The following is a 15343-nucleotide window of genomic DNA, read 5'->3' as shown; positions in this document are numbered from 1 at the left end:
GCGTCACTCTCTCACAGCCGAGCTTTGCAGTTCTTTATTCTGGAGAATCCATGGGGGCAGAACCCCAACCAATGCTTAGCCAAGCAATGAGATCCTAAGAGGCATGAGGTCAGAATGGGCCAGAAATGTTGGTATTGGCCACCACTGACCTTTCAAAATTAGTTGTGGCCAGGCTATGGACATTTAAATATTTACACGCACAAAACGCTGTAAATGGTCTTCTCAACAAGCTCTCAATGAACTCTTCCAGCACCAAGAAAGGCAGAACAGCTTATTCTCAAAGTTCAGAGCAGGAGCAAGAAAGTCAATAAAGACTCCCTTAGCAGCTCAGCTCTCCCTCCCAGACCTTCTGCTCTGTTGCTTGGTGTTGCACTAGAGAGTCATTGGTAGAAAGAGCAAGGGGAGCAGTCACTGATGCGAGAGGGAACCTGTGCTGTTGGATCACTGCTGGGAGGTGGAGCATAGCTGCTAACTCACTTCTGGGAAGGTGCAGCAGAGAGAGATCCGTTACTGCTGGGAAGGGGGAGCACAGGATAAGCAAAGCTGTTCAGTCCCTGCTGGGAAAGGTAGCATAGCTTCTACATCAGTGCAGGAAAGGGGGAGCAGGGAGAGTACTGTCCCTGCTGGAACAGATAAGCAGAGTGAGCTGAGCTGCTGAGTCACTATAGGGAGGGGAAACAGGATTAGCTGAGCTGCTGTGGTACTCCTGGGAGGAGCAGGGTGACCTGAGCTGCTGTGGTACTCCTGGGAGGAGCAGGGTGACCTAAGCTGCTGTGTTACTCCTGGGAGGGAGGAGCAGGGTGACCTGAGCGGCTGTGTCACTCCTGGGAGGGAGGAGCAGGGTAACCCGGAGGGAGGAGCAGGGTGACCTGAGCTGCTGTGTTACTCCTGGGAGGGAAGAGCAGGGTGACCTGAGCTGCTGTGTTACTCCTGGGAGGGAAGAGCAGGGTTAGCTGAGCTGCTGTGTTACTCCTGGGAGGGAGGAGCAGGGTGACCTGAGCTGCTGTGTTACTCCTGGGAGGGAAGAGCAGGGTGACCTGAACTGCTGTGTTACTCCTGGGAGGGAGGAGCAAGGTGACCTGAGCGGCTGTGTCACTCCTGAGAGGGAGGAGCAGGGTGACCTGAGCTGCTGTGTTACTCCTAAGAGGGAGGTGCAGGGTGACCTGAGCTGCTGTGTTACTCCTGGGAGGGAGGAGCAGGGTGACCTGAGCTGCTGTGTTACTCCTGGGAGGGAGGAGCAGGGTGACCTGAGCTGCTGTGTTACTCCTGGGAGGGAGGAGCAGGGTGGCATGAGCTGCTGTGTTACTCCCGGGAGGGAGGAGCAGGGTGATCTGAGCTGCTGTGTTACTCCTGGGAGGGAGGAGCAGGGTGGCATGAGCTGCTGTGTTACTCCTGGGAGAGAGGAGCAGGGTGGCCTCAGCTGCTAAGTCCCTGCTAAATTCCTCCAAAATGTCTGCAGCTCCAGAGGTTAGTGAGGGGTTCCTTTAATGCTCATTTGCTGCTTGCTATAAATATACAAATACTTGAATGTCCACAGTCTGGCCAAAAGGTTCACTTTAGTGTTCACAAGGAGAAAATGGGCATCACAATAACACTGCGGTACTGATCCTCCTCCCCTCCATGCCGTCACATTCTTCCATCCAAAGCTCCAGAAATGAATTCGCTGCTGAGTTTTTCTTGACCTTATTAATACCCTCTTCTGAAATTAGATGTTTGTTTTGAAAGTGAGCAAGATTACAATCATTTGGATGCTTTGGGTGCCAATTATAGCCGAACGCAGAGCAGGATGCCGGTTCTTAGCAGCTGAGAAATAAATGAGCTCTTGCTGAAGTCTCAGAGCTCATAATTAGGTAATGCTCGGTGAAAACGCTGCTGCCTCCCCCCATACATATGCATGGACACAAAATAGAACACGGGATGGATGGCGGGGAAGAGGGGCTCGAGCTGGACACGGCAGCACCTTGGCTTGCGCCGTGCTGACGTGACGGGAGAGGTGCGAAGGAGGAAATTCTGACAAAGAGTAGCGGGGTGAGAGAAACTCCATTTTTCTTGTTCAGAAAGATGGAATGCCCGAGGCGGTTCAGGAGAAGGAGTGTGTAAATCATATAAGCAGCAAACCTCTCCTGACAACAATTCTTTGTATAAAATAATTATACCCCTAGCTGACTGTATACATCAGGGCTGAAGTATAAAAACTCGCTGCACAGGAGTTTGCGTCCAGGCCGGTCAGATTCCCGTGGTCTACCATGGCTTGGAAAAAGAATGCCAACAGATTAGCAAGTCCAGATATCTAAAGAAATGGGGGGCCCAAAACTTGATATAGGGGATATACACTGAGTGGCCAGATTATTATGATCACCTGACATTTGTAGGCAAATTAGCTATAATTTGGCGCTGAAGTTGCTAGAGGGCCAGACCATTATAAATAGGGAAGCAGGTTGGTTACCACGACAGTAGAAGTGATTTGTTTCTGAAGATTCGGGGAAACAACGCGATTTAACAGCCTTTGAACGCGGGATGATTGTTGGCGCTCGGAGCCATGGAGCGAGTATCAGCAAAACAGCAGAATTCGTTAAATGTTCAAGAGCAGCTGTTGTTAAAATGTTTAAAGAACGGACTGCCATCCGAAAATCTGGGTCTGAACGTGCGAATTGTGGCCGTCAGCGACTAGTCAATGTTAGGGCAGAACGGGGGAGGGGCAAGACTGGTACAAGACAACAGAAGGGCAACAGTGCCGTGTCAGATTCCTCGCATCACCTTTCAACATCTCTCGGAGTCACGAGGCGGCCCAACGAAGTACTGATGGGGTGGTCATAATAATCTGGTCACTCAGTGTAGAATTTAACTTTTTGGGGGTTTTATGTAATTTTCAGGCCAATAACCTGATTTGGTGGCCGCGGTTTGCTTACATCCAGCACTGCAATTCTTCACTGTCCTGGCCACACTTGTGCATTAGTCCCTCATACAATCCTATGGGGCTGCCTCCAGCAGCGAAAAGGGCTAAGCAAAGAGGTTTGCTAAATTCGACAGGTACCCCAACACATACTTACCCTTCCTTTATGCCCGCGCTGCACCATTGAGCACTGGGAGCTGAAACACACACCCAGAACTTCCAGGTACGGAGAAGCATGTGACAGCACTGGGCCAATCAGCAAAGAGCAGGTTCACTGCAAGCTTGGGAAGGATCCACACATGTATAGCAGATTTCAAGTCAACGGTAGTCAACTTAAGCACTTCAGCTTTGGGGACACTACAAATCCAAACATGCCTCTGCTCCTGGGAGTCATGCCTGTGGCTGTCGGCGTTTTGCAAAGCCTCATGGGACTTGCAGGTCCACAACAGCTGGAGTACAGAGGTTGCCTACCCTTGTTTTAAGTTGTAGAGTGACTTCTCTCAAAATTCACAAGTGTTATCACCTGCATCCATGGTATGGTAACAATAAACGGTATGACTGCAATGTCACAGCCGGTGCAGATGTCAGGCCAACAGACAAACAGATTAGAAATATCTGGAGGGTGCACCTGTGCGTTATACAATGAGCTTTACACCCCTCCACCCCTCTGGATTTTTCCACAATTTCGAGTGTTACAACCTGCAATTACAATGGATTTCATGCGGATTGTTAACATTTGATTCCAGCAACATTCTCTTAAGCAGCAGATTATTTTTTCACATTGTGACACAATTGTTAATGACACAAAAAAAAAAAAAAACATTTGCCCCGAGTCAGAGCTTGGTTTAACCACCTGTGGCTGCGATGACAGCTACGCGTCTTGAGGATGATTCTCTTACCGGCCTCGCCGCCCTCCAATTACTGCAATTATTCTCTGTAAAACTGCCCGGGATCCGTCAGGCTCCATGTGGATGGTTCGTTATCATAAACGCTCAAGTCTTGCCACAGATTCACAATCTTCACATTTAGTTTCAGGTCTGGGATATTCGAAGACGTTCAGGTTCTTGGGTTTGTTTGGGGCTCATTGTCTGTTAGGAGGTCTCATAGGTTTTCCTCTAGAAAAACTATGGAAACCATCAACTTGATCTACTGCTTCATGTTTCACAACGGGCATTTTTGGGGTGCTGAGCAGTTTTGGCTTTCCAAACAGATACAGCATTATGCACCAAGAACTTTAATATCATCAGACAAGGAAACCCATGCAGGCTGGGTCCTCCCCCTGCAGGCTGGGTCCTCCCCAAGCGGGCTGGCTGCTCCCCAAGCGGGCTGGCTCCTCCCCAAGCGGGCTGGCTCCTCCCCAAGCGGGCTGGCTCCTCCCCATGCGGACTGGGTCCTCCGCGAGCTGGCTGATCTTCTGGCAAACAGTAATTAGTGTTCAGTACTCCCCCTTGCAGCACCGAGGTCCTTGGGTGAATCTTGGCCAGTAAACTATATGCATGGAGTTTTCATGTTTTCATTGTGTTTTTATAGGTTGCCTCTGGGTACCACTGCTTCCTCCCACACTCCCCAAAAAATGCAGATAGGTTAATCGGTTCCTGCCTAGCATGTTTTACGATGTCCCTGTGTAGCCGGCGGAAACACAAAAAAACTGACTTGGGATGGAAGGAGGAGTCTATTTATTTAATGTGGTTGATGTGTTTCCTGTTGCAGGCAGGCGGAGCCTATATCTCGATGGCTGTCCTGGAAGATGACTGGGGAAAAAAGGCCCTTAGGATTGTAAACGCCTTCCAGTCATGGACTGATGTGTGTGTAAAGCACTGCATGAATCGCTATATAAATACCTGTAATAGACAAATGGGACCTGAAATGGTTTTATCAAGCAACAGCTTCCTTCTCATCTCTCTTCCATAAAGTCCGGCCTTGTGGCGCATTTTAGATGCAGTTGTCCCATAAAGTTACCGCTGGACTGTTGAGTGCTTGGCTGAACAAGGTCCTTCTAACCCTGTCACTAAAACATGGCGGATGGTTACAGTTATGCTACATTTTTCTCATTTTTAGTAAGGAATTAAATGGTAATCTCTAGAAAGTTCAATATCTGCGACTTCTTTATTTTTAAAACCCAGACCTGATCGGTGCTTCCCCCGAAGCTAGTTGCGTTGTTGCATTGGTCTTTCTCATGTGGTGTTAACAGTCAGTGTATGTAATTTGAGGTCACTTCCCTTGCACGCAAGTGGACCCCACTCAAAAAAATGGTGTAACTTCTAAAAGGCAACTTACCCCAATTTTCACCAAAGCTTATTAAAGGTCTTTCATGAATGGTTAAAGAGGAACTGAGCTGTTAGGTGCAGCGGGAGCACGTATCTTAAAAGTATACACGCCATATGGGTATAGTATGGAAAACAAATCCTGTGACTTTGTCCTCCTCCAGTCATGACCGGTCCGTGCTCTGTATCTTCTATAGCTTCTGCTGGCATCTTACCTGGCACTTCTTTCGCTGCCAGTGTCTTCTTTCTTTGGCCAATGGGCTGCCATTGACGATGTAGTTCCCAGAAAGATGCACCACCCTGGCACTCAGCTTCCACTCTTGTCATTTGTCAGAAGCTGAAACGGTACCTAGTCATTTTTTGGAGACTTCACTTCCGCTTTCTGCATCCAAAATGTTCCCTTTTTTTACATTAATTTTGCAAAACGAGGCCGATTTTTCCGCTTCGATATATGGACTATTTTTGCGTTGATCAGTGAAATAATATCCTAACAAAACCCACTTTAATGAGGAACCATCGGCGTTCGTTGTATGTACATATATCTTACCTCCAGCTCCTGCTCCCGCTGCAGAGCAAACTGCTTGAATGACTTGACGATGAGTCCAGCGTTGGAGCAGTCATAGACAAAGATCGAGGGACTGCCCATCCAGGTCTGCAAGTCGTAGATGGACAGGGGGATGTACTGAGTGTAATTCTACAAGAAAGAACAATAAAGTTATTTTGAATCATCCTGCCAAGCAAAATAATGTGCTGCGCAATAATCAGCTATTGGATAGGGACGTGGTGGATCTGCCATCAACCAAACCTAATGCTCTACTGCGTGCGGTCACAAGTCTAAGGCCATATTTAAAGTGCTCCCGGGGTTATTTCAAAAGCATAAAACTAAAAATAAATCTGTATTTCTATATGGAATTTCTGTTCGTTATATCCCTCTCCTAATAACCAGATCCACCTAGAAATGTGTACATTTATTTATTGAAGATGCCTATAGGAAGTACATCCTCCATGCACTGACAGTTTTTCACTCAGCTGAACAGTTGCCATGGTTTTTTCTTTCCTCATAAAATATGTTTTTCACTTTTTTTTTTTAATCCCTTTGGATTTTAGTGCCGCTGATCTTCTCTGGCCTCTTTGAACCACTTCCTGTCTACATACACTGGTGTCTGCACATCATTGCACTGCACTGGCTTCTTCATAATACAAACAATGGACCGTGCCTGTGCAGTGTTTGTTGGCACGGGTGCTTGTAGACAGGGAAGCATATGACAGGGTGACAAAGCATGAGCACAATTAGGAGACAGGGAAAGAGCGTTGTTATCCTGTAACAGGAAGGGCCCGAACAAGGACCTTCATGGCGGGATCACCAGGATTCTTTTAATGAAAGTCGCAGATTTAAAGAGATTGCAATGACATCAGCGTGCTAAAGCTTATGTGCGATTTTAGATAGAGCTGCAGCTAACGATTATTTTCAAAATCGATTAGTTAGCCGATTAAGTTCGATTAATCGGTTAATCGGATAAACAATAAAATACATTTTAAAAAATGGCTCCAGTGATGGGACTACTAGTTTGTATTGAGATTGCAGTCCATCACAGGAGCAAGCTTGGAGCGGTGGAAGTAAAAAAGAAAAAAAATTGTGTGGTGTGCAATATAGTGAAATGGAAAGTGTAAAATTATACAGCAATGAATGCAAAATGGCACCGGCTATAGAGGACTACAAATCCCAGCAATAGTACATTATGCAGCGCAATGCAGAATATAACCAACTATAGAGGAGTGCTCCTCTATAGCTGGTGGAATTCCGCATGGTGCTGTATAATGTATTATTGCTGGGATTTGTAGTCCTCTATACAGCGCAGTGCAGAATACCACCAGCTATAGAGGAGTACAACAAATCCCAGCAATAGTACATTATACATACAGTGTATAATGTATTGCTAGGATTTGTATTCCTATGTATAATATACAGCACAATGTACCATCAGCTATAGAGGACTACAAATCCCAGCAATACATTATAGAGCACCATGTGGGGGAAAGTGCAGGCTTACCTGAGCAGTCTTCCAGCAACTTGCTTCTGAGATCGGGTCTGTCTGTCGACGGCTGTCATCCCCCCACACCTGCTCCTCCTTACTACATCTCCCCGCGTCCCTGTGGATGTGGGCGGGCGGTGAGTGTGAGGCGGGAAGGAGGTGCGTTGTGTAAAGCGTGGATGCAGGTGGGCGGGTCTGGCAGCGATGAGCGTGATTTGGGGAGGAGGTGCGGCACGCAGCGTGTGTGTGGAGTGTGTGTGGAGCCGTGAACAGGGCCAACTGATCGGAAGCCGATTAATCGATTATTGAAAAAGTTGACAACTTTTTCAATAATCGATTATAATCGATTATGTCGATTAGTTGTTGCAGCCCTAATTTTAGAGATTGGGTAAAAGCTTCCATCCATTGCAGAACCAGAACAATGTGTTTAAAGTTTGATGAGCAAAATAAAAATAATAAACCAACCAGCTGTTGTCTAGACACAAAATATATGAATTTATCATGCAAGCAGAGCAGCGAGTTAATGGATACCTAAAAAAAAAAACAGTGATGGGACCGAACAGCGAAACTTAAATTCATCCAAAGTTTTAATTAAGTGAAACATCCAGGCAGAACCGACAGAACCGTCAGAACATCGGCACAATCAAAGTCAAAGCCGTACAAAGTTTACTGTTCATGAAACACAACTGAATTGGCTGAGCATTGCCATAAAATACAGCTGCACACCTCACAAGGCGCGAGGATTAATATACAGGCTGAGCCGATGCCGCCGCAAAATGAAGAGAGAAAAATATATGTCCCGGTCAGGTCTGTAGATCAGGCTGAAGAGGAAAGGACAAAGGAAACTGTCTATACAAACCTTGTACACAGCTCACAGCCCCAATCCCGGCTTAGTAACCCCCCCTCAATGTAATAAAGACCGCTCACTGCTGCTCTCCCTTCTTGTGTACGGTGACTGGTCTTATCTCCACCCCCTCCTGTAATAAAGACCGCTCACTGCTGCTCTCTCTCCTTGAGCAGGGTGACTGGTCTTGTCTCCGCCCCCTAATGTAATAAAGACCGGTCACTGATCTCTCTCCTTGTGCAGGGTGACTGGTCTCGTCTCCGCCCCCTCCTGTAATAAAGACCGCTCACGGGTGCGATCTTTGTGCAGGGTGACTGGTCTGGTCTCCGCCACCACCTTTAATAAAGACCGGTCACTGCTGCTCTCTCTCCTTGTGCAGGGTGACTGGTCTTGTCTCCGCCCCCTCCTTTCATAAAGACCGGTCACTGCTGCTCTCTCTCCTTGTGCAGGGTGACTGGTCTGGTCTCCGCCCCCTCCTGTAATAAAAACCGCTCACTGCTACTCTCTCCTTGTGCAGGGTGACTGGTCTTGTCTCCGCCCCCTCCTGTAATAAAGACCGCTCACTTCCGGGTCCCTCCCACATCTCTGCACAGGCTATATACAGCACAGTGATGATTAGTGATGGGTGAATCTCTGTTTGACAGACAGGTTCAGCAAACGCATCAACAAGTTCTCAATTGGCAACATTTTGTGCAAACCCCATAGAAGTTATTGGGAGGCGAATCTTCAAAATCAATTCTCTTTATTTTAAAGGCTAATGGGGTTTGCAAAACAAAGGGCATGAGGGGCCAAGTACTTAAGCATTTACATAACATGGCGAGATTCCTAAACCTGCATCTGAAGCGGAGCACGTGTAGGATAAATTACAGCAAAAGTGACCCTTTTATCCTTGATGGGGATCTGTTAAGGACTCCTTTAACAGGGAACCCCATGGAGCAAACAAAACAAATGGCATAGGGTCCCCTCTGCAAATCCATACTAGACACTTAACCCTTTTGGGGGGTCTGGCATGGACTTCTTTATGGGGGAACCCCATGAAGTAAACAAATGGACTAGGATCCCCTTTGCAAATGAATGCCATACCCTTATTCTTGATGGGAGTGTGGTATAGACTTTAAGGGGAAACCCTACACACAAGAAACCCCACAAGGAACGAATGGGGTTCTCCCCAAAGTCTAAGCCAGACCTTTATCCAAGCATGCAGGAAAAGGCGGTGAGGTGGAAAAGGGGGAGAGTTGGGCAGCAAAGGTGCCTTGCCTCTTCCCAGCACAGCACCGCATCCCAACATCCTTTCCCCAAGAAGATGTGGTAGTTAGATTATTCCACAATCTGGAATCCCTCTTCTGCCCACCCCATATTATAATCATTATTTGAGTGGAATGATGGGACATCGCATCACCAGCAGAAAAGCTTACAAAAAAAAAATGAATGTGAGGTGATCCATTCTTCTCAACCTTCTATGATGTAAGAGAAGGACTCCTTTAAGCATCGCGGAGAAGCTCAGGGCCCCTAATCGGTGCCAGAATCATTTTCCGGTAAGATTTGCGATTTTCCGCTTCCCCGGGATCTTTTCGTAAAGGCCCAGAGACGTCGCCCTTGCCTGGGCCCTGCGGCCAGACGCTGGAGTGTACGGTATATTTACATTTTTTATTCCTAATGTGTCATTTATTTTTAATGTGTAATGCCGCGAGAGGGAGGACGGCTATAATTTTGATGCAAAGTCTGCTTTAAACCCGCTGGGGCTTTTTACTTTGCCTTTTATTAGGATTTAAAACTAACCAATGTAATAATGTGAAGGATAAATAAGAAGTGTAAGTGCAATGTCAACAACTCCAGCAGCTGAAAGGTAGAATATGGCAGAGCTAAAACGAGGAACCTCGGAGGAGCGGGACGAAGGGTTAAAAAAAAGAGGTACAGTCCCCACCAGGGATAGTTAGGAGTAGAGTTGAGGTTGGGCTTGATCCCAGTTTGCCTGAGTTCACCAGGCCCACTCAGAACACTACTACCCCCTTCCTCCCAACCCTAATCAGTGGCAGCAGGTCATTCCCCGCCCCTTTGTGACGTATATCTGCCGATGTGTGGAATGCGCCTCCCCGCAACTGATTGGAAGGGGTGGCAGTCAGAGTTTTGAGCGGGCTTGGGCAAACTGGGTTCATACCAAGCCAAGGCTCATCCATAGTTAGGAACAATGATAAATCAGTGTCCCCACAATATGTTGTAATTACTTGTGAGTTGAGCAGTTGGCATTGGACCCAATCTAAATTCTTTATATAGAAGCTAGACCATTGCGTGCCGGTTTCTGATTGGTTGTTCTACATTTTATTACATGTTAAGCTAGCGAGTCCGAGTATGCCAAAGCCCAAAACGTCTTGAAGAATTGAGCCCGACAAAGCCAACGCATGGCCAGCAACGTGAGGGTTAACCCCTAACGCGTTGAGTAATCGAGAAGGGTATAAGTCAGATTAGTGCTGCAGCTGCCTTTTGCAGGCAGCGGGAGGATTAGTGCGCCATAAGCGGGTCTCTTAAGAGACGCGCCACCAGCGTTTTACTGTGACTTTCAAAGTCTCGGAGACGCTGCTCGGCACAGCCTCCATCCCACCCGGGAAATCAGAGGCGAGGAGAAGAGCGGGCGAGGCGGCGGTGCAGGAATGAGGCTGGGAGAATCTGGATAAAGTGGGATTTACAATCACAAGAAATGCAAACACTCCAACACACTCTCAGACAAATTGCTTCTTGTATTATCTTAGGGAAGAGCGAGCCGGAGGGGGGGGGGAGCCGAAGTGGCGGCAGATGGAGAAGATCCTTCAAGTGCAGAAACAATATACTTATAAATAAAAACAAAATCACCCCGGCCCATGCTTAGGAAAACAATACTATGACGTTACTAATTTAGCAATATCACATACAAGGGAGAGAAGAACACACACTAGGATTGTATGCTTTACGATCCCAACAGTCCAGCACATGTGGAATGATTTTTTTTAAAAAGGAACGTTTGTGTGGCCATTTCCTCTGAAGGTCTCAACCTGGAAATAGCTTCCGCCATTCTATAAGCTGTGTTCTGATGCTGGGGTCCCCTAAAAATTTCCTCGGCCAAAAAGGGGTCACGAGTGGAGAAAGTTTAAGAAGGCCTGCTCTAGTGGAGTGTGAAAGAAGTAAAATTAAAGTTTGCAGGTTTGAGTTGAAGTTCCATCATGGATGCTGTCTGCATAGAGTTTGTATGTTGTCCTCTGGGTGCTCCAGTCTCATCAACCAACAAAACGCTCCCCCCCCCCCACCAAAAAAAGAAAACTGGATTGACTTTCCTAAATCTTGCCTCTTACTATATGCAAGCAGTAAGGAGGCTTAGATTGTCAGCTCCTGTGGGCTAGGAACTGATGTGAATGGAGCCCTAGGATGATTGCTCTCTCTCCAACTTTTGCGGCGATGTGTTTTTGCACGTAGGCACACTTGGTGTGTTTTTGTATGCGAGTGTACTGTACATGGAGGTGGAGAGCTTTATATTAAAAAAATATAAAAAAAATAAAAGGTTAGTCTTTTTAATGTTACCTTAATTTTTCAACTCTTTATGGAGACACCACAGGTGTATTAGACCCCTAATGTCACCGATATAACTCTCTGAAGCTGATAAAGCACAGCCAGGGAAATAACCGGACGTGACAAAATCCTCGCCGCTTCTGGGCTCAGTAACCGGATGGGAGATCAGACACTGGAAGTGTACCGATTCCTCTCCAGTGAAGCCGGATTGGGGAACTGTGCTGGTCCTGAGCCCGAACGAGGGCCAGCAGAGCCCAGTATATACTTCAGCGGGGTGTGGTTGGCATCTTTTATGTGATCGGGTGGCTCTAGAGCTGCCTAGATCACTTGTATGTACAAAGCTGGGTCAGCTGTGATCTTGGTGTTAAATACTTTAGGACCAGGACGTATATATGCATACGGAGGGCCTAAAAGTGGTCGCCACCCTTTCAGCACCATACATGTGATCGAGAGCCTCTATAGCTGCCTTTTATGTAAAAAGCTGGACGGCGGCTGAAATAAAACAATACCAAGATCTGCTGCAGCTGTGATCCCGGTATTAAACACTTTAGGACCAGGATGTATATGTACAGGTGAAACTCGAATAATTAGAATATCGTGCAAAGTTCATTTATTTCACTAATGCAACTTAAAAGGTGAAACTAATATATGAGAGAGACTCATTACATGCAAAGCAAGATAGTTCAAGCCGTGATTTGTCATCATTGTGATGATTATGGCTTACAGCTCATGAAAACCCCAAGAACCCCAAATCCACAACCTCAAAAAAGTAGATTATTACATGCAATCAATAAAACAAGGATTGTACATAGAACAATATCAGACCTCTGAAAAGTACAAGCATGCATATGCACTCAGTACTTGGTTTGGGCCCCTTTTGCAGCACTTACTGCAATTACTTTTACACGATATTCTAATTATTCGAGTTTCACCTGTATGTGTGTGTAATTATATATATATATATCCTAAAGTGGTTTAAAATGTTAATATTTAGGTATACATTTAAATTTATCATTTAGATTTAGAACGAGGTCTTATCATTTATGATTTTAGCAATTGCGTTTACATCTAATTTATTTGCATAAATTAAATGCAAACCCAGACACAGCACATACAGGACTCAAAACCCAGACTGTCCAGGTGAATCCGGGACAGGTGGCAACCCCAGACCATGTATTGAACTGAGTACATACAGGCAGTTGTGTTTTTCTTATGGCAGGAAGGATCTGGAAAGTAGCATTTGAAATGAGTTTGAATTGATATCTGAACTTGTTGCTCCTTTTGCAATGCATCACGAAAATGTGCTTTTTTTGCATGGGAATGCATCCTGAACACTCCACAAACTGAACTCTGGTTGCCCATTGCTGACCTTCAGGAAAAAAAAAAAAAAAAAGAGGGCTTGCAAAGCTGACACTGACTTACTGTATACAGTGCTGAAATGCAGCACATTCTTAGCATTCTCCACTGGTCCCCCTGAAGTCTGGGGCCCCAGGCAGACACCCAGTCTGCCCTTCTTTTATTCCGCCAGTCCATTATAGCTTAGTGGATTTAGCAGTGACACACCACATGGGCACTTCACCTTCAAATGCCGCCTTCTCTGTAGTGTATTCCATCTGCTCTTGATCATACCCAACATAAGCAGGATAATATCCATGAAACAGATCTGACTAAAGCACAGGTCACCTATCACAATGCGCACAGGAGATGGTTAACACCTCCCTCTTTTGGATCTCTGGCATCTGATTTAAATCCTGATTAAAGGCAGGTGTTCCAGTGCTCATTAATGAAAGGCGCTGATGTGGTTCGGCGCGCGGCTCCCACACACAAGTACAAGGTCTGCCAAAAAACCCTTCGCACTGCGCCGGCCTGGGAATCCTCCATTATTAATGAATTCACAGATGCTGCAGACGTATGTGCGGCACTAGATCAACGCCTGCTTCTTACAGTACAGACGGGAGGGGTGCCATTCTGCTAAAGAGGACGATGAATGAATGGATTTAACCCTTTCACCGCTAGAGGTCCGTGAAGACTGAATGGCCGGGTCAAATTTGGTAACGTCAGCAAGAGCCGGTTAACTCGACAAGAACGCTGACTAATCTGAATACCCAAATTATTTTTACACTGGTTATTAGGACTAGGGATGCACCGATACTAGTATCTGTGCCGATACCGAGTACCAAATACTCAGATGCCTACCCGAACTTCCGGTATCAGGAAGCCGGCTCAATGCTCCCTCGTCACTTGGCGAGGAGGGAGCATGGAGCTGGCCAATCAGGAAGCCAGGCAGCGTGTAATGACTCGCTGCCTGGCTTACTGATTGATCGGGAAGATAGCCAATGAAGAGGCCAGGTGGTGATTCATTACCCCACCCGCCCCCGACCCCCCTGGCTTCCTGATTGGCCAGAAACCCGGCTTCATGCTCCCTCGTCACCTGGCGACGAGGGAGCATGAAGCCAGCTTCCCAGCCAATCAGGAAGCTGGGCGCCGTGTAATGACTCGCCGCCTGGTTTTCTTACTGGTCAAGAAGCTGGCCAATTGGAAGCCAGGCGGCGAGTCAGTACCCTCCTCCTGGCTTCCTGATTGGCCAGAAAGCCGGATCCATGCATGGAGACTGTTTCCCTGCTAATTGGGTAGCCGGGTGGCTAGTCTTTACACGCCGCCTGGCTTCCCTAATGGGACTTTCAGTATCGGCATTCGGTATTGGCAAGTACCGAAAAAAAAAGTATTGGTGCTCGATACCGAAAAACTGGTATCAGTGCATCCATAATTAGGACATATAAGGCATTTGTTTGGTACACTTATAATAAAAACCTACTCTATTTTTTATTATAATAGATGTGGGAATTAAAGTGCCACACCAATTAAAATAGTTCAGATACAACTTCATTCCATTACGGTCAGGGGACATTCAGATAGAGTATTCAGTATTATTCACATTTATTTTAGACTGACAAATGTACAAAAAGGGGGAAAAAAAGTTGATTTTTTTTTAATTATTTTATTTTTTTTATGAATAGAATTAAATCTGACAATTACAGTATTAAACAGAAGCACACTGCCTTCAGACTGCTGGTACCACAGACTAGTTTGAAAGCCTTCAGCCTGATTGTGATCACTAGTTGTGTGGCTGACCTGGTGGTCACATGAAATGCTATTTGGGTGGACTGACCCTTTCTTTATGCAATCTCACATGACAGCCCAGCAAACACAGCACTACACACCTTATTGAAGACCCATATCTCGCCATTGACAGTGGGTCGTGGGACTCCATGTCCATTGTAGTGAAATAGCACTCTCTCTTCCTTGGCGTTCCTCCTTAGGGATGTGCAGAGTTTCTTCACCTCGTCTACGGTGGGGTCCAAACTTTGCTTGTAGCGGGCCTGGCAAACAAAAGAAAAATGAGGCGGTTATTGAGACTTTCATATATTGGCTCTTGGCTTCTGATCTCTTACAACTGGCAGAACAGGAGAGTCTATAGAGTCTATAACGAGCCGAGGGTTGGCAGGGATGGACCTGGGCTAGAAAGAAGCTCTTGCATATCAGTATAAAAGTTTACATGTTAGTCTGTAAAAAAAAAAAAAATTGAGGTGATACAACTTCAACTTAGAACATTAGAGCTGATGCCAAGAACAGACTTCCATCAGAGGTAGTGAGCCAGTCAACAGTAAGTTAATTTAAACATGCGTGGGGCAAACATAAAGCTCCCACAAAAACTTGAAAGGTGTGCAGACTCAATGGACCACTTGGTCTTCTTCTGCTGTCACTCATCTGT

At 46.3% G+C, this 15343-nt stretch overlaps 1 protein-coding gene across 1 annotated transcript in view; it reads right to left on the bottom strand.

Moving 5' to 3' along the window:
* Positions 1–15343, bottom strand: part of RPTOR (regulatory associated protein of MTOR complex 1) — a 158894-nt gene that overhangs the window by 83520 nt on the left and 60031 nt on the right. The window contains exons 3-4 of the mRNA XM_018566513.1: positions 14793–14951; positions 5705–5851 (exon numbers count right to left, since the gene is read on the bottom strand). Of these exons, the coding sequence (XP_018422015.1) occupies positions 5705–5851; positions 14793–14951 (306 nt within the window). The remainder of the gene's footprint in view (positions 1–5704; positions 5852–14792; positions 14952–15343) is intronic.

Source organism: Nanorana parkeri, unplaced genomic scaffold (assembly GCF_000935625.1).
Source record: "Nanorana parkeri isolate BGI_ZX_2015 unplaced genomic scaffold, ASM93562v1 scaffold954, whole genome shotgun sequence".
NCBI lineage: Eukaryota > Metazoa > Chordata > Amphibia > Anura > Dicroglossidae > Nanorana > Nanorana parkeri.
Note: the sequence above shows the minus strand (reverse complement) of the source record. Positions and strands in the feature narration are given on the sequence as shown.